This window comes from Hydra vulgaris, chromosome 08, assembly GCF_038396675.1.
Source record: "Hydra vulgaris chromosome 08, alternate assembly HydraT2T_AEP".
NCBI lineage: Eukaryota > Metazoa > Cnidaria > Hydrozoa > Anthoathecata > Hydridae > Hydra > Hydra vulgaris.
In genome coordinates, this window is record NC_088927.1 from 59,743,292 (window position 1) to 59,769,445 (window position 26,154).

The 26,154-nt window shown below is 28.1% G+C and overlaps 2 protein-coding genes across 3 annotated transcripts in view; both read left to right on the forward strand.

The window, feature by feature from the left end:
* LOC136084025 (uncharacterized) overlaps positions 1-26,154 on the forward strand; it is a 54,217-nt gene that overhangs the window by 9,625 nt on the left and 18,438 nt on the right. The gene's annotated exons all lie outside the window — the stretch shown is intronic.
* On the forward strand, positions 11,926-12,465 carry LOC136083505 (zinc finger MYM-type protein 5-like). The gene has a single exon (XM_065802907.1). The coding sequence runs from the start codon at positions 11,926-11,928 to the stop codon at positions 12,463-12,465; it is 540 nt and encodes a 179-aa protein (XP_065658979.1).

Consider the following 26,154-nt stretch of genomic DNA (forward strand, 5'->3'; position numbering starts at 1 on the left):
GAAAACTTTATTGTATGAAAATGCTATTGTTGAAAGCTGTAATGTCTCCAATAGCTTTGAACTGACTGGCCTGAGAAGGGTTTTAATCATTTAAGTAATGCTTTTGTAATTTCTGAAACCAAATCAAAATTTGTTGATATGCTCCAAAAGTTATGATCACTTTTTATTTTGGAAGAAGGAGAGGTAAAAACTTTTAATGGCCATTAGTTGTGAGTTATATATCAACAAATTTTCAGTTATTCTAAAATTATCAAAAAATTTGTGGTTGTTGCACTTAACACGTTGTACTTTTTATGTTCCCAAATTTAAAAAAAAAGAATTTTTGGGCAAAGCATGCTTATTTTACATAAGTATAAGTATGTAAATGTTTTGTAAAGCTGCATTTAGGCGGACTAAAAAAATTATTTTTTCACTTATTGCATGCTCCTTAGTGGAGACGTTTTAAACATAAGAATTATTTATAAGAATATAAGAAAAAAGATTGCTGCCCCATGCCAAACACTCAGTCAAAGTAGCTACACTCTCTTGCAGCAGGAGGCTATAAGATTGTCGATGTAGATACTAAAGCCAATTAATAATCCTTATGTTTAAAAAGTCTCCACTGACAAGAGTGAGAAAATTTTAGGTTTGTAGCGTGCCTGAAAGTTTCCTCACTTCAACATGAAATTTTCATAGTTCCACTCCCTTTAAACACTTCTTGTGAAAATGTGCCACTTCGAAGATTTTAATTGTTGCATTATATACCCAGTTGTTTTCTTAAGTATTATTTATAGAAATGTTTGGTGCATTCCGAAATCAAACCTATCAATTACTGATCTGTGCCAAATGTTAATATTTTACAAAAAGTTGTGGTAAAAGTTATTGAAGTACTAAAGCAGTCAAAGTAATAAAGTAGATTTGGTAAAGTTGTGATTGGTAGATCTAGATTGTACGTTAATTTCAATGCCCGAAACTCTAAATCATAGATCGTGGATCTATAATTTAGAGATTTGGAAAGAATTTAAGTTTTATATTTAGTTTTGGGAAGAATTTCGTATAATAAAATATATAACTTTCTGACTCTAAATAAAATATTATACAACAATTAATTTGGATTCAAAATAAATAGTTTTGCTTAACATGCAATACTTCAACTTACTAGAAGTATTGCAAATTCATTTGAAAAATCACAATACTTTCTAGGCATCTTCATAGACTAATCAAAAGATTTTGACACTATTGATCCAGAAATTCTTTTAAAAAACTACCGCTCTATGGAATCACAAGGAATGTATGATTATTATAAAAAAAACTATTTAAAGAATCGGAAATAATTTGTCAAATTAGATTTAACCTCATCATCAAATTTATCAAGTATATCATGCTGAGTTCCACAAGGATCCATACTAGGACCTTTGCTTTTTCTAATTTATGTTAATGATCTCTATAAAGCAACAAACTTGACAAAAATTATGTTTTCCCATGAAACAAATCTTTTTTTAACTGACAATAACTTACCAACATTATTCAACAAAATGAATAATAAAATCATTAAAATTTCTAATTGATTTAAGTCAAACAAATTATCAATAAATATCAAAAAAACTAAATAAATCTTCTTTTTCCCAGCTTCAAAAAAATCTTCTTCTTCTTGCTTTCCTTGTATATTGATTACACTGAAATAAAGAAAGCTAAAGTTACTAATTTCTTGGGTGTTTACATTGATGAAAACCTCACATGGAAAAATCATGTTAACAACCTAAACAATAAAATTGCTAGAAGTATAGGAGTGTTATATTAATCAGGACCTTTTTTAAGTAAATATAATTTAATTCAGTTATATTACTCATTTATTCATTGTCATATTAACTATGCTAATCCTGCATGGGGTGGTGTAAATAAAAGTACACTAGAACTTCTTTATTGTCAACAGAAGCATATTGCACGTTTTATAAACTTTTTAGACCATTTTACTCATGCCCAAGCCTCTTTTACTTAAATTGAATATTCTTAATGTATATCAACTTAATGTATGTCATATTCTTTGCTTTATGTATAAATGTAAAACTAACACTTCCCCTTATCCTTTTTATATTTTATACTCACATAAAAAAAAGCAAATACTATCTTTGAAAAGAAAATCTTTATCTAACAATCTTTTTCGCATACAAATTTTTGCAGATCTTGTATCTCTTATCGAGGAGCTTTTTTTATGGAGCAAAATAGTTTTGAAATATTTTGATTTTACTCAAGAGTGGAATTACAACACATTCAAATGAAAACTTAAACAAGTAATTTTATCTGTCGATAAAATACTCTCATACTTTTAATTTTTATAAAGTAAATTTTTAAAATTCAATTTTTAGTATTTACATATATGAGTGTTAGGTATCTTTTACGTTTATTTACTTTTGCTTTCGACGAGAATATATATATATTTAAAACAATAAATGTAGCGATGTAGGTAAAAAACAAAGCTCGGATCTCGTAGAAGACTTTAAGGTTTTGTTGTCAAACGGTTCTTGACGATAAGACCTCAAGGTCTTCTACGAGATCCCGCGTTCTTCCTCTTACAAACTTAATTAATCTTGTAATCATTCTATTATATTATTGAATATTTTATAATTGTAAAACAACTAATATTGTAAAAGAAATAAAGGAAGAACAAAAAGGTAATAATAAAAAAAAAAAAAAAAAAAAAAACCATGAAAATACTCTTGTTTCAAATTGGCAGTTTTAAGCGAATTATGTTTAGAAGATATTACAAAGATGAGATCAAACAAAGGTTTCTAAATGTGTCTGATTAAAAGTCACGTGATAGTTGTCAATAATACTTATTTTCAGATCTTAACCTTCTAAGTAGTAGAAATATGACGGTTCTGGGCCAAAAAAAATTTTACTATAATCTTATCCATAATCTCATATCATATTTCAACCATTATGCTAAGTATAACTTCTCATCTCATTTTAACCATAATCCCATCCATGATCTCATATCATTTTTCAATCTTTTCACTATCCATAGTTTCTGAGCTAATAATATAATAAAAAAAAATGAAAATAAAATTAAAAAAAATATTATAAAGAAAAAATAATAACTTCAATATTATAAAAAATCAATTTTATAATTTTTTTATAGCTCAATAGCTCAAGCGTAAATGTAGGATAGCTACGCAAAATGTAGTATAGCTACGCAAAATAGTAAATTACATCGCCAGAGTTTAATGTAACTACTAATCTTTTAACATTAGTAACGCTAGGCATAGAATCAACTTTACCAAAATTTCAGTAAAAAGTGATAGTAGTTGTAGAATTATTTGTTGCTATTGATTGATGCAAAAGTCCAGATGATTTAATATTAAATGAGGCAATATTAGCACCGTTCCACGAAGAGAGATAAAAATTTTCTAAACCAGATGAGCAATATATATACACCTGCTATTAGTATCATATCCAGGAAATATTGTGTAACTATTATCGTTATATAGTGTCCAAGGTTGAATAACTGAGTTATTATTTACAGTAGGGTTGATTGCATCATACATGCGTACTCTTGATTCCCACCAATCTCGAGATCTGCCGATAATATTCTAATATGTTTTAAACAAACACCATTTCTATTACCTGTAGTTTTGAATAATATATATTCACTACCATATGTTTTGTTCAAATATCTAAACGTTGATGAGTATTATCTAAGGTCTGAAATAAATCGGGGTATTCATGAATTAATATTTGTTAGTTGTGTTGATGGACTTAATGTAACAAATGGTTGGACCCAATATGTAAGTGGTTTTCCAGTTTTATTGTATAATTCAACTGATAGATTAGTTCTAAATGGTAAATCAAGTGTAAAGTATCCTCCTAATTCACTATTAGAATGCACATTGCAACCTTGCAAAGAGTTAGCATAAAATGGTCTACCAAGTGAAACAAATAATAAACCACAAGCTAAACCTACGGTATTTATTCCAATACTATCTGTAGAAGAAGAAAAATCTCCTATGCAAAGTGTATTATCTGCGTATATTTTAATAAATACGTTACCTAGTACACTTCCATTAGTATCTGTCTCTTTAAATGCTAACCATAGTTTTTTGAGAATACAAGGGGCAGTGATTGGAGAAAATTTTTATGTCCCATCAGTACCTGTATGTGATACAAGAGTCTGTCATTTTAATCCAAGGCGTGTTAAACTTGAATTTGGTACTATTTCTAAACTGCTTCGATTAGGTACTAATGTGTCAACATAATTCTTTGTAGCAGGATCATTTAAATTAGTAGATTCTGCTACATTTGTTAATTTATGTGTATTTATATCAATATCACTAGTTGCATTATTTTGCCCATCTCTCTTGATAAACAAGTTACTAGCTTGAGATGTAGTTTTACTATTTATAACTATTTGACTTGTAGTTGAATTATTATATGTACGTTCAAATTTATCAACAGGCATTTTTATATAGATTATAAAAAAAATCACCATAGATTATTAATAATATTCTGGAAATCATAACCTTCATCTAGTTTTTTAAAACATATAGATACAAGTGTCCACAAAATGAAGTATTTCCAAATTGAACTCTTTCACCAATATAATAAACATTTTTTAAATAATCAACAATTTCGACTGGTGGTGGTTGTGTATAAAAGTCAAAATTTGATTTCTTTCAATTTTTAGTGTCCATATGCTAATGCGTGCATGCCATCTTCTAAAATTAATCTTTTATCATCATTCTGTCTAATTATCATGTATGTGGGATCTTATTACATTCATTTTCCTCATCTGATTTTCTTTACTTGATAAACAATCTTTATAATCTTCATGTGTTATATATATTTTTTGACAACATTTTTCTTTAAACCGTTACATTTTTTGCTATCTTTTCCGTGTACTTTGTAAAAATACAACTTTGATCTAAGTCCTACAAATTCTTCAATTTGTGCTCCTGCTAATTAATCTTTAAACATTCCTATTACTTTCTTATTTACACAAACCTACATTATTAATTGCTGGGTACTTTGGGTCAAATTAACTTGTTTCAAGTTTGCTTTCAACATCATTAGAAATATCTGTATAAAAGTCTTCCGTTTTTGTTTCGTATGCTAAAGAATCTGTATCTGTGAATAATAGTTTTGCTTTATCAGAATATTTATTCTTTATGTAATCATAGCGAAATTCATACATTAATGTTTTACTTAAATCCAATATACACATACCCAATCTGCAATATAGTTAAGTTTTCATCAAATATTGTTCAACTTTCATAGTTGGGTTTAGATGCCCATTTAACAGCTTTATTTCTGTTTGTTACTAACTTTATATCAACAAAATTTTCAATATTCTCCATAGTTTTTTTAATAAAGCAATAAAACCATTTGTGCTTTGAGGAGTATATTTCATCTTGTTTTTAAATTTAATCATGTTACAAATTTTCTTAATATCTTCTTCTAGCTGTCAACAAATTTTTGTGCAACATCATCCGTTTCATCACTTGCAGTAAATATGACTAATTTACCTTAAAATTTTGATAAAAATCATCAATACATTTAATATAATAACTGAATTAACTTGGAATATGTTTTTGATACTGTTTAGTATAGGAATCATTTGGATTTGGTCTACAAATTAGTTTGATAAAACTTTCAAAGTTGGCATATACTACAAACGGTACTCTCATTGAACTATTATGATTAATAAATTGCATTGTTGAATTTGGTTTTGGAAGTTCAATCCGTACTGAATTATGTGTGTTACAATACAATTTATGTTTAGATGAAGATTCTTCAGTATTAAATCCTAATAAGCAATTTCTGCAATAACTCACTTCATGTTGATGACTAGATGTTTGTGAAGAAAGTAATCTGCTTAAACTTTCTATTAAACAATAATGATTAGTTTCACCATTTGAAATTAATGATAATTCTAATAAATGTTTGCGAATATTATTCTTTGACGCACGTAAAATATGAACTGATGAATCTTTATATCTAAATACATTGACACTGATATCTGTATTATTTTTATCAAATTGTGCAATTTAGTTTTATAATACTGGAAATTCTATTTTTTCTCAATTTAACGGGTGATGCGGAAGTTATCGGACAAAATAAAAACGTCAATAACTTATTTATAAATAAAAAAACAAACTACTATTATATTTTTTTTAAATAAAGCATTTATCTTTTAATAAAAAGATATTATTTTTTATATGAAAAAACACCACCATCTGCAATTGATCTCAATTTTGCTCTGACGCCTTTCATATGCGACTGCAAAAAGTTTAAATCAATTTCTTGTAGTTTTAGTTTAATGCGATCAATCAAAACTTGCTTTGTTGAAGCTTGCTAATCTCCCTCGTAAACTTTCTGTGCCAAATTTCCCCAAAAATTTTCAATTGGTCGTGCTTGAGGCACATTTGGGGGATTGGATTCTTTATCAACGTAATAGACATATTGGTCCATCCAATTTAGAGAATCTTTAGAATAATGAGAACTTGCTAAATCTGGTCAAAATAAATAGTTAAAGTCTCCATGATACTTGTGAATAAATGGAAGAAGTCGTTTTTCTAAGCATTCATTAATATAGATTGATGAATTGATCTCTACAGCCTTGGAAGTGCGAAACAATGGCTCGGACATACCACGGTTAGATAATGCTACCCACATTAATAATTTTTTTGGAAATTTCTCTTTTCCTATAAAACGAACACTTTCTGGGCATGTCTTTTTGTTGTTTGTGTAGTATCCAGAATTTCGAGGCATGTTGTCCCCTGCAAAACAAAAGTATTTTTCGTCATCGAAGACTCGAAGCGATTTTATGTTTAGAGTTGGTTAACTAGTTTCCTGCTTCTTTTCTTTGCCTTTATTTGTTGTTCTATAGTGTATTTTGGAGTCTTTTCACGTTTTCTATATTTAATATTCATTTTTTTTAACTGACGACCAATTGTCGATTGATTTACACCGAATTTAATATCTATTTTTTCCTCTGACTGACCCCTTTTCGATGGTTGAGAAGTCTCGTTAATTCGGCTTTCTTTTCTCTAGTCCAGGATGTCGGACAACCAGGGTGCTTTCTATCAGAAAACGATTGAACAGTTTCAAGTCTTTTTAGGTTATCATATATTGTACTTCGAGCAAATCCTTCCTTTTCAAAATGATTTACGATTTTTTTTTTATATATTAGGTTTATTTACAAAAAACATTTTTAGTCGTTTTCGAAAAGATTCTCGTTCAGCTGCATTTGACCTCATTTTAAATAATTGTTTCAAATAATAGCGTTTATATTTTATAGAACGTTTATGCCTACGCATAAAACCACAAAAACTAATTATTATGCTCAAATAATGAAATTAGGATTTCTCCGATAACTTCCGCATCACCCGTTATATTTTCAGCTTGATTTTTAAGTTCGTTATCTAGTCTTTCAGGATGATTATCTGTTGGATTTAATGCTCTTGTAATACGCCATTTAAAACACTCATGATCTTCATTTGTTATGTTAATTGTTGGCTTTTTAGTTTCTAAATTTTTATCAAGTGAAATGTATGATTTAGCTTTAAGAGGATTATATTCTCTAATGCTTATATCTATCTTTTTGATAGAAACAGACCTCCAATTTGATCCAAACTGTTGAAATGATGATAAATTTTCCAAAATTCTCAACTTTGCTGTTTCATATAACTCTTTCAAATCTGTTGACTCTAATACAACCTTACTCTTCGTTAAAAACCTTCCTTTTTTTATATCAGTACGCTCCATTTCACAAGTAAGAACTATATACACTTTTGATTTTCTGTTTCCTTTTAGTACTTTAATTGGGCAATTTTTTACAAAATTTATAAATGACAAAGCATCATATCCCTTTTCAACTGTAGCTGTAAATTGTTTTGTCACATTCTTAATAGATGATTGTACTTATGTGAATTCTATTGGCTTTTTAATTCCAAATTTATTTTACAATATTAAAACTTTAGATTTTCATGCTTAAACTTTTTTATTTACTGTTCCCTTAATTGGATCAGTAACAGACGTAATCCAATCTGCAATAGAATTATGACTATTGTTTGTTTCTTTACGAGTTGGTTTAATTGGTGTAAAAGGTGTAGGAAGATGCTATATCTAAAGCTGGTTCGACTAATTTAGTTCGTAAATTTCTTATGAGATCACTTTTCCACATTCTATAATCTTGATACATAAAAAATGGAAAATAAAACGGTAAAAGAATTATATCAAATCGCTTGAGAGCGAAATATTAGATATTATTATGTTTTTTAAAATAAACTTTCTTTAAATGATTTTCAAAATAAAAAATCTTATGTATTTTTTGTTTCTTACATGTTTTTTTTTATTAAAATATTTTTTAAAAAATATTTATGAGCGCATGTAAATATTTTAAAAACATTCTTTAAGATTTTTATTTTTTAATTTTCTAATTTTTCAGAATTTAATTTTTCAGAATTTATTATTTCAATCTTAACACCATTATCAACTTTTCCATCACGTAATTCATGATATTTCCATCCATGATTAGTCTCACGCATAGCATTATATCATAATTTATATATTTTAATTCTCCAGTTTCTATATTGGTTAATTAAACAGTATTTGGTTCTTTTATAATTGTTCTTAATACTTCATATTTCGGATCTATTTATTTGTCTATTTCGTTTTTTCTTCACAATTTTTTCTTGGTCTACCAACTGGTCTTTTATCAGAAGCTTCTTTTACTGGATGTATTCTTGGTCTACCAATTGATTTTTTTCATTCGTTTCTTTTATTTATGACATGATAGCTTCTTTATCTAATAGATCATTACCAGCAGCAATCATCAACAATGTGATGAAATTGTTTGATGTTTGTGAAATATTATTTTCTTTTAATAGATTCTGCAAATATTTATTTGCATAATACAGTTATTATTATATAATGAAATTTTTTTTTAACTTTATTCAAAAAAATTAACAAACAAATTTCATTTTATTTCGGTCTGACTGAAAGTGTAAAAATTTATCAGATATTACAACTGCTAATGCTTCAGTATCTGCATTAAATGTTTTTTTAATTTGCACATCTACTACTGATGATTTTAATCTTTCTGATTGTTTACTAACATCAAAAACCATAATTGGGTATAAATCTTTATAGTCAAAAGGAGTTATGTAGCTATGTGTAATCAAGTCATTCATTCCATAAAATTTTTCACTAACTACGGCTGCATCTCTATATGCTCTTGAAAATTGATAATTTCGAAATGATAAATTATAATCAACAGTTGGATATCTTTATTGATTAAGCATAACGTACATATTTTTCAAGTCACAATGATCAAATATTGAAGGATTAAGTTCTTGATTTACATCTTTATTTGTTTGGAATCCAACAATGATATATCTTGGTTTTTATGGAGATATCTTAACATTAAGCCTCCAAGAAAATGTTGTAGATTGTGGAGAAGATATAGTAACACACTTCCTTGTGCGAAAAGTTACTGGAAGTGTTACTTTTGATTCAATAATTTTATAAAGATTACCTCTTTCTACATCTGATGGAATCACATGCGGAATAAACAATGATATTTTATTAAGATCAACTTTTCCCACAACTGCAGCAGCAAGTCTAAAAATTGCGTCGTCATTATCTTTTTTAAGAAGATTAAGTTTATGTTTAAATCCATAAATAACTTTGTTGTAATCATCACAGAATCCAAAAATGTGCTTTAAATGTATACAAAATGAAAATGTTCCCATTGTAGTTGGTTTGTAAATAATATATAATTGTCTTATTGTAAACCCTGTGTTATTATCAATTACTGCTGTTGTTCCAGAATCTTTATATCACAATTGATTTAATTCTTGTGCTATTTGGTCATTTGGGTATTCAAGCATTTCTAAAATTGTTGTTGCTTGACCTGGATAATAAACTGAGTCTATTTTTGGTTTAATAATTGATATGATATTTGACTAAATAAGTGCCTAAAACCATTATTTGTAAGTGCCACTGCAGATGCAGTGGCGCTTACAATATTAGTTCTTATTTCTCCAGTGCTGTTTAGACTTGTGCGAGCTACTGGCTCATATTCATGGAATTCAAATCTTTCAATTCCTTTATCTACAGTTGGGATTACTGTAAAATCTAATACTTCCTAAGTTGCCACTTTGTTTTTTTATATGCTATATAAACAATTTTTTTTTTAATGGAAATAAATATTAAAAATTTATGCGAATCTGAGGCCGCGGCAATTTTTAACTAAATCTTCTATTCTTATAGCATTTTCATTAGAGATTTTTTTATTGATCTTATTGCAGATCTTCTCATCATTAAGTTATTTATGTTTGTTGTTACTTCATCAGTTCGACTATTTATTAAGTTTGATAATATTTCTTTACTTTTATTATTATTAGCAGTATTTGGTGATGAAACTACTTTTAAAGATGCTTTTCTAATTAATTGTTTTCATTTTTCAACTTCAAAATCTCTAGCAGCTTTTATTGCTAATGTTGAAAGTTCTTTATCTGCTGATTTAGCAGCAGTTAATGCAGTTTTTCCTAAATTACTAGCAGCTAACCTATTTAACATAGCTGATGACACTCTTGTTACTTTTGATGCTGCTACCCGTTTAAATAAGTTTTAATAGTATCAAATATTCCACTACCTCCAACAACATGATTTTTCACATAATTTTTATTCTGTACAATTAGCATTTTATGTATAATATATTTTTTATTACTCATATTTTTATGAGTTTATTTTGTATTGCTTTGTATCGGTTATTATCAATAATACCTTGTCGTAATAATTCATCACAAATTGCAACAGCTTCATTTCTTGATCCAGTATTACCTGTTTTCCATGCACCTTTACGTAATTCAAGCATTTCAATTAGAGCATTAGGATTGCTAGGAAGAATTATCGTTGTTATTTTTGTTCCTACTCCTGTTCCCTTTGATTAACGCTTTCTAGTTCTCTTTATATCTCTCCAAATTGGAGCTATTATTTATTAGTATTTTTTACTTCTAGATGACTTTGGTTTACCTGTATCATTAGTAATTGCATCTGTTCTTAATAATATATCTTGATAATTTTGAAGATCATGTATATTATATATTTCTTTATCAGGATTAAACTTTGTTATTAATTCCCAAAGTCCTGGAGTACCAAAGTATGTCTTACCTTCAGAGCCGTACCAATGGCGGGGCCGGCCGGGCCGCGGCCTGAGGCGCCAAAATTGGGAGGGCGCAAACTTCAATAAATTAAAAAAACAATAATCAGTTTATGAAACTAATTTTCACGGCGTCGCTGCTGTTGATAAGAAAATTAATTAAAATTCCGCCTCTTGACACAAACTCTTGAATATTAAAGCTCATATACTGAACAAAAAAGCGCCCTATAACACTAACATACCTTTGATAACTTTTGAGCATTATAATTCTATTATGAGTCGAACCCAAAAGTTATCTGATGCTGAATTTAAGAAGAAAAGAAAACAGCGCCAAGAAAGTGACGAGAAACTACAAAACTGTTTCAAAAAGTGGTTGGTAACAAACTCAGTGGAGAAACAAATTATTTCAGAGGATATTTGTATTGAAATTAATGACAATTCAACAAATCCTATAATTGACTTTAATTGAGTTCAGATCATCATTTGGAATTAATTGAAGACGAGATTTTCATCAGCCAAAGTCAAGAAGAATTTTGCACAACTGATTCAGAACCAACCAGGGAAGATAAAATGCCTAGCTTTCAGGCCCAGCTGAAATGGACGAGGATGAACTTCATTCAGAAATCTCAGAAATTCCAGTGGCCTCGGAAGAAAATTTTTAACACAGGGATCCAGCAACATGGCTTAAAATAACGGACAAAACAAGATGCTTTTTGATTGAGCATAGGCCAGAGCAAGACAGAAGAGAATATTTCTCAAACACGCAGTGTGATTTTGACAACAGAATGCGACACTTCAGCTCAAAATGGTATGAAAAAATTCATCCCAATGGTAAAAAATTTGTTCGCACTTGGCTGCAGTACAGCAATAAAAAAGATTCTTTATTTTGTTTTTGCTGTTTGTTATTTTCAACAACAAAAACCAACGATTTCTCAGAAATTTCTAAAGGGTTTTGTGACTGGAAAAAACTAAACCCAAGAATTCCTGAGCATGAAAACAGCAATGAACACCAAAGATGCTATTCTGATCGGAAAATTCTTGAAAAAAACCTCAAGGAAGGAAAAACCCTGGATTCTGATCTGCAGAGAGTTATCAGTGGAGAGATGAAAAAGCGGAGAGATATCTTGAAAGTGATTGTTGATGCAGTTTTTTTCTGTGCCAAGAACAATCTTGCCCTTCGGGGAACAACAGAAGACATCGGTCAACAAAACAGTGGCATTTTTCTGAGCTTAATTAAGTTGATTAGCCATTATTATCTTTTAGTGGCTGAACACATTGCGTCCATTAAAGCAAAAAAAACCACAACATCCTACTTTTCTCCTTGAATTCAAAGTGAGCTGATTGAGTTACTTGGGCAGAAAGTCAGGAAAGAAATTTTGTCAAACATCAAAGAAGCTAAATACTACTCTGTTCTGTTTAACTGCACTCCAGATACCTCCCACAAAGAGCAGATGACTCAGATTATCAGGTATGTTCGCATCAGTGATGAAACCTGCACAATTAAGGAAAGCTTTGTCGACTTCATTGAATCTCACCAAATAACCGGAAAAGGTCTTGCAACAGAGATAACTGAAAAATTGGAGAAGGATGGTCAAGCATTTCCGATTGCCGGGGCCAAGGCTATGACAATGGAGCCAATATGTCTGGAAAATACAATGGCGTCAAAGCTCGCGTCCATTCTCTTAATGAGTCAGCAAGATTTGTTCCATGCGCAGCTCACACTTTAAATCTTGTTGGTGTTCATGCCGCTGAGGTTTCCCCACTCATGATTACGTTTTTTGGAAAGGTTCAAGCCATCTTTAACTTTTATTAAAGCTTCACGTCAAGATGGGAAAAACTGATGAAAACGTTGACGATCTCATTAAAGGGAAATAGTGACACAAGATGGTCTACCAAAAAAGAAGCAATTACACCGTTGCACAGACAAATCAAAAATGTTCTTCAAGTTTTGGAATCCATTATCCACAATCCCATGACAAATGCTGTCACAGTTAGCAGTGCAAAAGAACTTCTCATTCATATTGATTTCAGTTTTTTGTGTTTGTTGGATTTCTGGTGTCAAATTCTTTCTCTAAGAGACCGGGAAAACAAACTGCTTCAGTCAAAAACCATTTCAATTGACATTGCCGCAAAAAAAATGAAATGGTTGAAGGCTTTCATTAAGATTTTTTGAGATGTTGGGGTGGACAATATTATCAAAGATGCCACAGAAAAAGCTAACCAGAGCGGAATTGATGGTGACTTTCCAATTAAGAGGAAGCGCAAAGTGAAGCGAATAGCACTTTATGAAGCTGAAGATGACTCTCACCTTCTCACAGCAGAAACAGAATTCGGATCTCAGTGCAACCTTGTGTTTGACAGCATTATTACACAAATAGAGTGGCGGTTTAAGGCTGATGTCTGCTGTATCCTCTGATTTTGGCTACCTCAGTGGGCATTCACTCTCTAAAATTTCAGTGGATGAACTCAAGAAAAAAGCTGCAAATTTATCTCAAATTTACAAGGCAGATTTAGATTCTTCCGATTTCTAGTCAGAAATGGCAAGCTTTAAATATCAAGCTGCCGCAATGATGGGCAACTTTGAAAAATCTAGCCCGATTGACATTTTGCAGCTCATTCATAAATATTCTTTGACCGATGCTTATCCCAACACAACAATTGCTATTCGCATCTTCCTCACCATACCAGTCACAGTTGCTACGTGTGAGAGAAGTTTCGGTAAACTTAAGCTCATAAAACACTATATGAGGTCAACAATGGGCCAAGAACGTTTGTCTTGTTTGGCTATAATTTCAATTGAAAATGAAGTGGCAAACAACATTGATTTTGATGATGTCATTTGTGAATTTGCCTCAAGAAAAGTCAGAAAAGTGGCATTGAACTAAAGTTTGTGTAACCTTAATGACAAATTTTATTTATAACTTGATGTGATAAATTTTGTGATCAATAAATAATTTTTTTCGTTTAATTTTCTTCTTTTTGTTTTTTAAGAAGGGGGAGGGGGAAGGGAGGGGAAGAGGGGAGCGCAATTTTCTTTTCTCGCCCGAAGCGCAAAATTGGCTCGGTACGGCCCTGCTTACCTGCAATATCTATATCATCATTATTAATTAATATTGGCTTTTTTCCAATATATAATTTACCCTCTTTAGAATGTATTCCAAATGTAGTGTCTGTAGAATTTTTACTAGTAGTATATATTTTAAGATAATCTGTTGCAAATTTTCCCCACTTTAAAATTTTAGATTCATCTTTAGAAGGCATTATTTCTTTAACATGTTGAGCCATTATTTCAGAATAAGCATTTGAAAAGTGAGTGCAAAAATATTAGCGTGATCTTGTAATTTAGATATGTTCTCTTTTATTCCAGATTGACTTCCAATTAATGGCTTGTACAATTTTGACAAGTCTATCTGCAAATTTGCATCACTCATCCTTTCATTAAAATCATTCTGCTGTATTCTTTATTTAATATCTAAGTATTCTTTAACAACTTGATCTCTTCTTTCAGGGTCTGTAATTTTTAAAAATGACATTTTGCTTTTTTTATATTCTTAAATTAAAAAAACACAACATAAAAGTTTATGTCGTGTTTTACGTTTTACGTTTTACGTTGAGTTGAGTCAAATTTTTAAAATAATCAATATTAAATGTTCCACATATATTTTTAATTTCAAAGTCTTTATAATTGATATTATTTCTTTCTAATAATTTTAATATGAGTGCAATTGATAAAATAGTTTTTATTAGTTTTTTTTCTTTAATATCGCACTCTAATTGAAGTACATATTTATCTATAATTCTTAACTTACCCAATTTTCTTAACATTACTCCATCGTTTCATTGATTCTTTAATCTAACTTTCTACGCAATAAAAAATCATTATCTTCATTCAAAATTAGTTAATTGAGTTTATTTTTCTCATAATCACTATAAGTCGTTGGTATTTGAAAGTTTCCATAATCAGTCATTAATATAGTTTGACCTCCTGAATTAGTAAAAATACCTCCTTTTCCAAATCCAAGAATTTCCAAATATTTTTTTCATTCAAATCTGTTTCACGTGTTATACATTCTAATAAGAACGGATATAAACATTGCATATCTTATTACTTGTCAATAAAATGTTAAGTGAAATTAATTTAAACTGATTTTTTACTAAACATATTTTGAAATGTTTTAATAGCCTTTTCTCTTCCTTGGTTAATCAATGATATCTTAGCTCGTTCATCAACTTCATTAATTACTTTTGCTCTAATTTGTTCAAGCATTGTCTGAAATTTTTCAATTTCAATCCCCATCTACTAAAGCTTTAGAAATATAATTGCTTATTGTATTTAGTTTTGAATCAGCAAGAACTTTAATCTTGTCATGCTTTTCTGCTTTTAAATTTAACTTTTTATTAATTTATCCACCTATTTTTGAAAGTACACCTGCTCCTAATGCTGCATCCTCACATGCAATAACTACTGGTCCTGCAAATATTGTTGTTAAAAAACCAATTCCAATATTTCCAAGTGTCATAATGCTTGCTAGTAATGCATTATCAATTGCAGAAATTATTTTTACAGCCCTGTGATATTTTTTACTTAATGTTGCCCTCTTTTCTCTCTCTCTTTCTTTTTGAATTTCATTATTTTTGTTGTTGCCAATATAAATGAGCTTGGTTTTGAGTTTGACTTCTATAATGAACTTGTTTTTCAGGTGCATTTGGTATAACTGAATATATATTATTATATATTTTATTATCATATTCCATTTTTAAAAAGGAAAAAAAAAATTAAAAAACTAATGCAATAAATTAACAGAAAAAAAAACAATTCCCTTTTTTAATTATTTCATCATCAATAGAGTTATTATTAATAACCATAAAATATCATCAACAAACTCTGATAATACTGAATTTTGTAAACCAAACATTTTTAGTTTAAGTTCATTTTTTAATGAAACTAATGCAACACCTTTTCTTCTAAATATACCAAACTTTAAAGAAATCCTTTTTTGTGACATAAAATCTATTTTAATGTCATGTTGTGCAAATACATCATATCTTCCATTTATTAATACTAGAGGATGTTCTAAATCTTTATATGGTTCAAAAGATATAGGGGATAGTTGAAGTTTTATATATTTGTTTATAAATTTATACAATGTCAGGAAATAGCACTGGTATTTCTTGACATTTTATTATATATAAATATTTTTTATATATATAATTTTTATATGAAAATAATTACAAGAAAATCAAAGAAGTATATTCAAAAATGGAATATTTTCAAATGAAGAATTTGGTCCTAATAATAAACCTAAACCTGCTGGTGTATAACCATTTCCAGCACGTTAGTACAAACCATTACCTAAAGAACCTCCTTTACTTCATGGTCTCAAATATAAAATATGTTAATTTAACTCCTTGTTCATTCTTTCTCATGTACATAATACCGTTTCCAACAATTTTATTAATCATAGTTGATCCAGTCGGTGAACCTACACCTGTAAGCAGTCCTGTTGCAAGTGATGGTATAACACTTGATGCTAAAAATCTTCTTCATTTGCTTTTTTAATTTTTCTTAATTGTGTAGTTGTTACAGCTAATATATGATCACCTTTAAGATCTGAATGCAATAGTGTAATACTAGCTCAACTACCATTTGCTTTTCTAAATGTATCTCATTGCTTTTGTGGAATATTTACTTTAATAATAATACATTTACTTATTTTGTTATAATGATAATTATTTTTTTTCTCTTATATGAAATCTAATAGATAATTTTTCTCCTCGTAAATTCAACTGTTTTCCATCTTTATAAACCCATTTAGTCTCCGTTTTTGAAATTGTTTTCAGTGTTATTGGTAAGTAAATTAAGTTTAATGGTTTTTGAAACATTTTAAAGCGAGGACCTTCATTTGACAAAAAAATGAATATATAACATTTTCTATTGTTCCATTTATATAGAATGATTCTATTATATCATTTGTTACACTTATACTATTATTATTCAATATGTTTACGATATTATCTGATTCATAGTAACCAGATGAATATATTTGAATTTTATAACCTAGAATAAATCTAATTGAATTATTGGGTGTTAAATCAACTTTATATCCAGCTTCAATATTTAAAACTGTAATGAACGATTAACTTCTACTGATGCATATAAAGAATGGAGCAAACCTGTAGATAGAGTAGATAATGCAACTTACCATCATGATCTTGCTTATCAACACTTTACAGACAAAGCAAGAAAAAATGAAGCTGATAAGATTATGCTCGAAGAAATGGATGCTATAAAAAATCCAACAATACGTGAAAAAATTGAGCGAAGTATTGTAAAGCTTATCATAGCAACCAAAGCGAACTTGCAATCGAACTTCATAGACCTGTTGTAAAATATTTTAGAAAAAAAAACGTTGTTGTAAACGGAATCCACGAAATATGGGCTGCTGATTTAGTTAGCATGCAATCTTTCTCTAAATTCAATGACGGTATTAAATACTTATAAATGGTGATAGATGTATTTTCAATGTATGGATAGATTGTACCATTGAAGAGTAAAACTGGAGTTGATGTTGCTGATGCTTTAAATAAAATCTTTAAAGAAAGAAGGTTTCAAAAAATGTGGGTAGATGAAGGCTTAAAATTTTATAATAAGCATGTTAAAGCGTTGGGTGTTGAGTTATATTCAAATCAAAATGAAGAAAAAAGTTGTATAGTTGAACATTGGAATAGAACAATAAAAAAAAATGTTCAAACACTATTTAGCTAATTCTACTAGAAAATATATCAACGTTTTAGATAAAAAAAAGGTAAAAAATATGGTAAAAAGAAAGTAAATAAATACAACAACACAAGACATTCTTCAATTAAAATGATACCAGATGCAGCAAGCGATAAAAAGAATGAAAATATTGTTTTGTTAAATCTAAATGGAAATGCACGATCAGAGGCTGTTAAACCAAAGTTTTCAATTAGTTATAGAGTTATGATAACTAAAAATAAGGCAGCCTTTGAAAAAGGATACACACCAAGATAGACTGAGGTTTTTACAGTGTCACAGATTCAGTTCACAGATCCACCAACGTATAAAATAACTGATGATAATGGTGAAAAAATACAAGGTACTTTTTATGAACTGCAAAGTTATTCGTAAACTCAAAAACAAATCATTAGTAAAGTGGTATGGGTATCCTGAGTCGTTCAACTCATGGGTTGACAATGAAGAATTGGTAAGTCTCTGGTGATACTCAAGATGGACAATCTGGAAGTTTTGCTACTTTAATAGGAGTAATTTACTATTATGCGTAGCTATATTACATTTACGCTTGAGCTATAAGTTATGCCTTATTTTTATGATCTAGTTATAAAGTTGAACAAAAAAATTATAAAATTGTTTTTTTAAAATTTTGAAATTATTATCTTTTCTTTATATTACTTTTCTTTATATTATTTTTATTTTTTTCATTATATTATTAGCTCAGAAATTATGGATAGTATAAAAGTTGAAATATGATATGAGATTATGGGTGGGATTATGGTTGAAATGAGTTAAGAAATTATAGTTAGTATAATGGTTGAAATGTGATATGAGATTATGGATTGGATTATGGTTGAAAAAATTTTGGCCCAGAGCCGTCATTTTCCTACTACTCTTCTGTACATAAAAAACGAAAAATTGTTTTTAATTTTTCGGTAAAAGCTATTAAATTTGTTATTAAAAGTTTTCGATTGTTTTAAGCTGGTTTTTATTGATTATTTCTCATTTTTTATATGTATAAAGTAACTTTGGATTTTACTGACATTTATTTGCAATCTTTCTTTCAAATTAGTTCTTTTTTTATTTAATTATAATATCTAAACGGTTATTTAGAATTCCCAATGTGTTGATTTGCTAAGAATAGTTTACAAATTCAAAAATTAATGTGACAAGATTTTCAAAATTGTTACCAATTATTATTAATCAACCTGCTGTAAAAGCTGTTTTTCTTTCTTCTATTTTCTTCTTCATATTTAGACAATTTTATGTCTCACTTATTTGTTGTTACAGCGCTCATTTTGACCTGTTAGATGCAATCAATAATTGTTGAGAAAATAGAGAAATTAAAAGTATTGACTAAATAAATATTTAAAAATTAACTTAATTTATTATTACAAATGCCAAGTCTTTTAATAGTAATGTCTGTAGATAAATAACAATATTACTAATTTTTCAGCTTCTTTGGTTGACTGCATTTATTGAAAACTAGAAAATGTTTAATTTACATACAATATAAAAAGGAACGTTTTAGTTACATAAATTTTTTTGTTTTTAAATTATACAACTCCAAAAAATACATATATATATATATATATATATATATATATATATATATATATATATATATATATATATATATGTATATGTTTATAGATTTATATATATATATATATATATATACATATATATATATATATATATATATATATATATATATATATATATATATATATATATATATATGTTTATAGATTTATATATATATATATACATATATATATATACATATATATATATATATATATATATATATATATATATATATATATATATATATATATACTTTTTACTAATTATATATATATATATATATATTTTTGTAAAAGTATATAATGTATATTTATATATATATATATATATATATATATATATATATATATATATATATATATATATATATATATATAGATACTTTTTACTAATTTATATATGTATATATATATATTTTTTTTTTTGTAAAAAGTATATAGTATATATATATATATATATATATATATATATATATAGACTTTTTACTAATTTATATATATATATATATATATATATATATATATATATATATATATATATATATATATATATATATATATATATATATATATATATAATAGTATAAAATCACCTAACAAAAAATTTTAGTTTAACACTGTGTTTCATCAATAAACTGTGTTTCATCAATAAATTGATGAAACACAGTGTTAAATTAAAAATATATGTAGCGTTTGATCTTTTTTCATCGATGTTTTATCTATATTTATATAAAATGTATATATATTAAGGTGTGACATCTGCCCCCTATATTCTCAAAATGATCTGTTCGTATTCTTATAACCTTCTATTGGTTCTCACAAACAATTTTTTTATATATATAAAGAAACTTTGTTAATTTTTTTCATAATTTTACTGGATATAGGGGGAGCACCAGACCCTTGAACACTTACCAGGTCCCTAATATTATAAAAAAGAAAAATTTTTTAAAAGTATATTATGTTAGGTATCAAAAGAAGCGAATTTGTATAAAACTTTTTAAAAAAATAATAACATTAAAAAATTATTATTTTAGAGTTTTTTGCAAAGAAATGATATTTTTTGACCTAAATATGAAAAAAAGCGTATTTTTTTGATAATTAATGCAAAAAAAATCTAAAATATATTTTTTTTTATAAAAAGATTGTTATTTTTAAATTTTTTGTATAATTTTTTTTCTTTTGAGACCCAACATGACATACTTTTGGAAAAAAAAATTTTATATAATATTAGCGACCCTGTGAGTGTTCAAAGGTCTTGTGCTCCCCCTAAATCCAATAAAATTTTGAAAAAGTTTAACAAAGTTGCTTGTGAGAACCAATAAAAAGTTTTCATAATATGAACAGATCTTTTTTAGAATACTGGTGGCGGGTGTCACACCCTAATATATATATATATAAATATATATATATAAATATATATATATATATATATATATATATATATATATATATATATATATATATATATATATATATATATATATATATGTATATATATATACATATATATATATATATATATATATATATATATATATAAATATATATATATATATAGATATATATATATATATATATATATATATATATATATATATATATATATATATATATATATATAGAGAGAGAGAGAGAGAGAGAGAGAGAGAGAAAGTAAGATATATATATATATATATATATATATATATATATATATATATATATATATAGAGAGAGAGAGAGAGAGAGAGAGAGAGAGAGAGAGAGAGAGAGAGAGAGTAAGATATATATATATATATATATATATATATATATATATATATATCAGGCAACCAAAAAAGTTTGTGCGGTTTTGCAGATCCATAAATAAATACACATAAAAACAGTTTTAATTAAGTTTGTTCTGAAAAATAGTCTCCTTTAGCAAGAATAACTTTCTCCCATCGTGAAACAAGCTGGTATATTCCATTTTTATAAAAGTCTTGAGTTTAGTAGCTCAAAAATTGAATTAATTCATTTTCGAGATTATCTCTATTGCGAAACTGACGATTCCTCATATGATTATCCAGGGCCAAAAACAGGTGATAGTCGCTTGGCGCAAGGTCTGGTGAATACGGAGGTAGAATCTCCCATTGTAAACGTGCTAGAGTTTCCCGCGTGATTTTTGCGGTGTGCGGTCTGGCGTTGTCCTGGTGGAATACAACACCTTTTCTGTTTGCCAAAGCTGCTGGATTTTGGTGAAGAGCAACCGAAACTCTGTCCAATTGTGCTGAGTATATCTCAGCAGTAATGGTTTGTCCACTTGCTAGCAATTTATAGTGAACGATGCCTGCTGTAGTCCACTATACACTCAGTAAAACCTTTTGTTGGTGAATGTTTGGTTTAGGAGTCATCGGTACTGGATCGTTACTGGCTAGCCAATGATATGTTCGTTTTTTGTTGCAGTACATAATTCATTTTTCGTCGCACGTCAACATCCGGTCAAAAAATGAAGAATAAATGGTTAAGCGCTGTAGCTTGTTTTTTTCACTCAACTCATAAGGTACCCATTTGCTCAACTTCCAATGTTTTCCAAGTTGGTGCAAACGTAAACGAATAGTTTCATCACTCACATTAAATCTTAAGGCAAGGTCCTGTCATGTTTGACTGGAGTCCTGCTCGATTGCCAGCTTGATATCCTTGATGTTTACGATGGATGGTCTTCCAGATCTTGGTTCATCTTCAAGGTTTTCATTTCCAGAAGAAAATATTTTAAACCACTTTTGACCCGTCCGTTTTGCTATGGTACCTTCCCCAAAAGCAGCGCATATCTTACGACAAGCTTCTGCAGCTTTGGTTCCAAGTTTGAACTCATAAAGTAAACAGGCGCGAACTATCGAATCTGACACAGCCATACTCCACTTAAGACTTTTAAATTTAAAACGCACTAATAAAACTTATGAAACACACTGATTGATTCTCCTAAAAACAAGCTTCAATTTATATGCAAAATCATCCCCCACCACAACCAGTTTTCTTAATACATTTTTTAGAAATAGGCAATTAGGATAAACCGCACGAACTTTTTTGGTTGCCTTATATATAAAATAGCCATTTCAGATATTACCTTTTTTTAATTGACACAAAATTAAAAATAAGAAAATTTTTTTTAATCCGTAAGAGTTTAATGTTACTTTATCTAATAACTCAACTTGTTTCTGACAATATTTCGCAATAGAACTTACAGGGCTTCTTGCTTTTCTTCCGCTAAAGTAGTTGTGAAAAAAAAAACTTAAAAACTTTGATATAAGCCTCACTATATGCACCTTTAAACTCCTAATTCTTCTCTCTAGTTTGCTAGAAAGTTGACAAATACTGAAAAAACCTTTTTTTGTTTTGAATGTAGTTAGCATACTTTATGAAGATATTATTATAAATTATAATTTTTATATCATAGTAATTATCATCATTTTAAAACAAATGTTTTTTATATATTATAATTTTGGATCAACAAAATCAGTTTGAACAAATCAGTTTTTGCTGTCTAATAACATCTGTTCAACAAAATCTGTAAATACACTAAAGTATAATAGCATCTGTTAAATAACATCTGAAACTTCATTGATGTCTAACAATATCTGTGCAAAAATTATATGAATAATTACTGATGCAGTTACATTTTTTCAATCATCTATTTATAACATCTATGCAACTAAATAAGGAAATTTTACATCTGTAGTTACATCTTTTCAATTATAATTAGAATAAATACATCAGTGCAACTACATCTTTGGATTCTAAAGATGTAGTTACATCTTGTTAATTTTATTGAGAATGACTACAGGATATTTTTAAGATGAAATATCATCTGGAAAAAAATCAATAACTAATAATACATTATTTTAACAAAATGCAGCTACATAAGATATTTTTTTCAAATGTAAATACATCTCGGGAAAATTTTTTCAGATGTTGTTGGAGAAAAATTTCCAGATGTAGTGACATCTTCCTAAAGATGTTAGTTTTTAAGTTAAAAAAAGTTGTTAGGAGTCATTGAATTTCCTGATGATATTAGATAGATGTTGTTGGAGTAAAAAAAAATACAAATGATTTTGGATAGAAGTGTACAGATGATCATGGACTACTCCACATATGTTGCTCGACAGATGTTGTTATCTTTTACCATAATTGATTTTTGATTATACTATAATGTTATAATCAATTAATAATTACAATAAGAATTTTAATAAACAATAACACTAAATAAGAATTTGAATATAATAATTCGAGAAACCTAATAACAAATATAAGACTCAGCACTAGGCCGATGCACTTAATATTTGGCTGCCGAATATTTAATAAAAGTTATTTTGTTACTATAATTATTTATTATAAATTAAATTGCTTTAGCTGTAGTTATATAAAAAAGTCATACTCTTCAAACTTTTTAAAAAGATTACAAAAGTTACCAACTTAGATATATCTTGTATGTGTAAAGCATTTCCAGAAGGTCCTAAAGGTAGATATAGCACAAAAAACTCTAAACCTAATATAAATAATATTTTCACTACAATTTGAGCTTTTAGCATGGTTTCACTTCTAATGGAAAAATCAGTTACTGATATAAGGCCAAATTGCGATAATTGCGAAGCAGTTGCAAAAATTGGCATAAAAGTAAACCCTATGCCAAAATTTCCAAATTCTTTTGGCGTACTTATGCTGGCGTTTTTGCAAACATGCAACAGGCATTTTTGCAAATTTACAACCAGTATTTTTGCGATTTTTTTTATTCCACATACATATAAACTAATTTTAGCATTATATATTTGTTTATTCGACTCTAACTTATATATCAATTATTACATCGTTTTATGTTTTAAATAACTAAAGAAGTTGCGGACCGGAATAGTTGTATGTAATCATAGAGAAAAAGCAAGTTTAAAAATATGATAACTTGCATTTAGTGCGTTGAGAAGCTCAAAATATTTACACGTTTCTCTATACTTATGTTTATACTTATGTCAAACAAAGATGGTTTTCAAAACATTGTGATGATTGGAGCTTGGAAACAAAAAAGTCTTAAAATCTTGACCACAACTGCCGCAAACGTGAGAGTAACAAGTCAATAAAATATTTTATGTACTATTCTTTAAAAAATTTATATTCATTGCTAAATTTTAAACTTTAAACTCTTAACGTTCAAAAATTGTATCTATATAAAGTTTGAACCACTATAATTAGAGGGACTCAAGCTTAAATACAACAATAAATGCACACCAAGTTAGCCGATCAACAACTAACAAACTGATGAAGTTAAATTACATATATGAAACACTTATGAATAAGGATTGATATCAAAAGATGTCAAATATATTAGCTATTGAGAGACTAATTTTTTTAGATTATTTTTGAAAGTAGGAAAATTCCTATATTTATACAAATAACTTATATAATTATACTTATGTTACAGTTATGTATTTATTTCCCCCCCCCCCCAACCATAAAATATTTGTATAACTTTGGCAATCTTTATGTGAAAATGAATTATTGCTAGTTAGATTAAATTACCAATGACCTGAAAGAGTAAAGTTTTTATGATCTCATATGGCCCAAAATATTAGCATTTTATAAGCACATTCAAACTCTTTAATGGAAAATTTAAAGTTATTTATTTATGAAATTACGTGGAGATTGAAAATCATGTTTGTGTAAGTTATAGTTTAAAAATTTTTTGCTAAGTTAGAACCAGCATTTACAGAGAAGTTATTTATTTGATTTGCTGTCTCTATAAACAATCATATCATTGTAAGGAATGATTTAGGGGGATATTACGCTCCTTCCCCCCCCCCCACCCCTCATTCTCCCATAACGCACACTCATAAAGGGTTATTTTCAACTTATGGTCTGGAATTTGGCATGTTTTAGATTTGTTTTAAGAATCTTTTTTATAAGAATGATTTGCAGTGGATCTATATAGGCATCTTTTAGCGGTTCAATGGAGTTTTACTTTTCGGTTACTTAGTGGACCTTAGTGGCTAATCACTAGCTAGCTGCCAGTGATTAGCTAAGCAATCGATGAACAAAACTACAACAATCCGCTCAAAATACCGATAAAAGTCTACCAAAATTCCGCAATAGAATTTTTGCTGGGAATTATTTGAAAAAAAGAGGTAAAAATGTTTACCTTAGGGTAAGATATGTCATACACCCTTCGTAAGGTGTAATTTTCTTTCCTCTAAATTAAAAAGATATACCTTTAAAGTACAAATTTGTATAACAGACCATTGTTTTTCATATATTGTTTTACTTTTAAAGTTAATTATTCCTCACAAAAGGCATGTCATATATCTTACTCTAACTTAGGGTGGTGCTTTTTTTTTTTACTCCAAGGTAGAAGTTTCGACGTATACTTATTTTAGAGTGCAGTCGTCACCTTTAAAGGATTAGCACCTTCTCATTTTATACCTCAATTGGCTCCTGATTATTGGTTTTAATGGCTTATGGTAAATTACATTTTTAATTTATGGTTAGGTACATGTTTTAATTTTATGATTTCCAAATATTTCATTTAAAAGTTACCACGTGCGCTTAGTGTAATGCCTAAACTCCTATAGTAAGTTTGAGTACTATTTTTTTTTTAAGTTTTTTTTTCGACTTTTATAATGCTATCCTTAATTTTTATAAATCGCCATATTTTTTGTTGAACTTTTTTT

What these genes read in the sequence shown, in the direction of transcription:
- LOC136083505 (XM_065802907.1), top strand. Translation starts at nt 11,926, where the DNA reads ATGCGACACTTCAGCTCAAAATGGTATGAAAAAATTCATCCCAATGGT.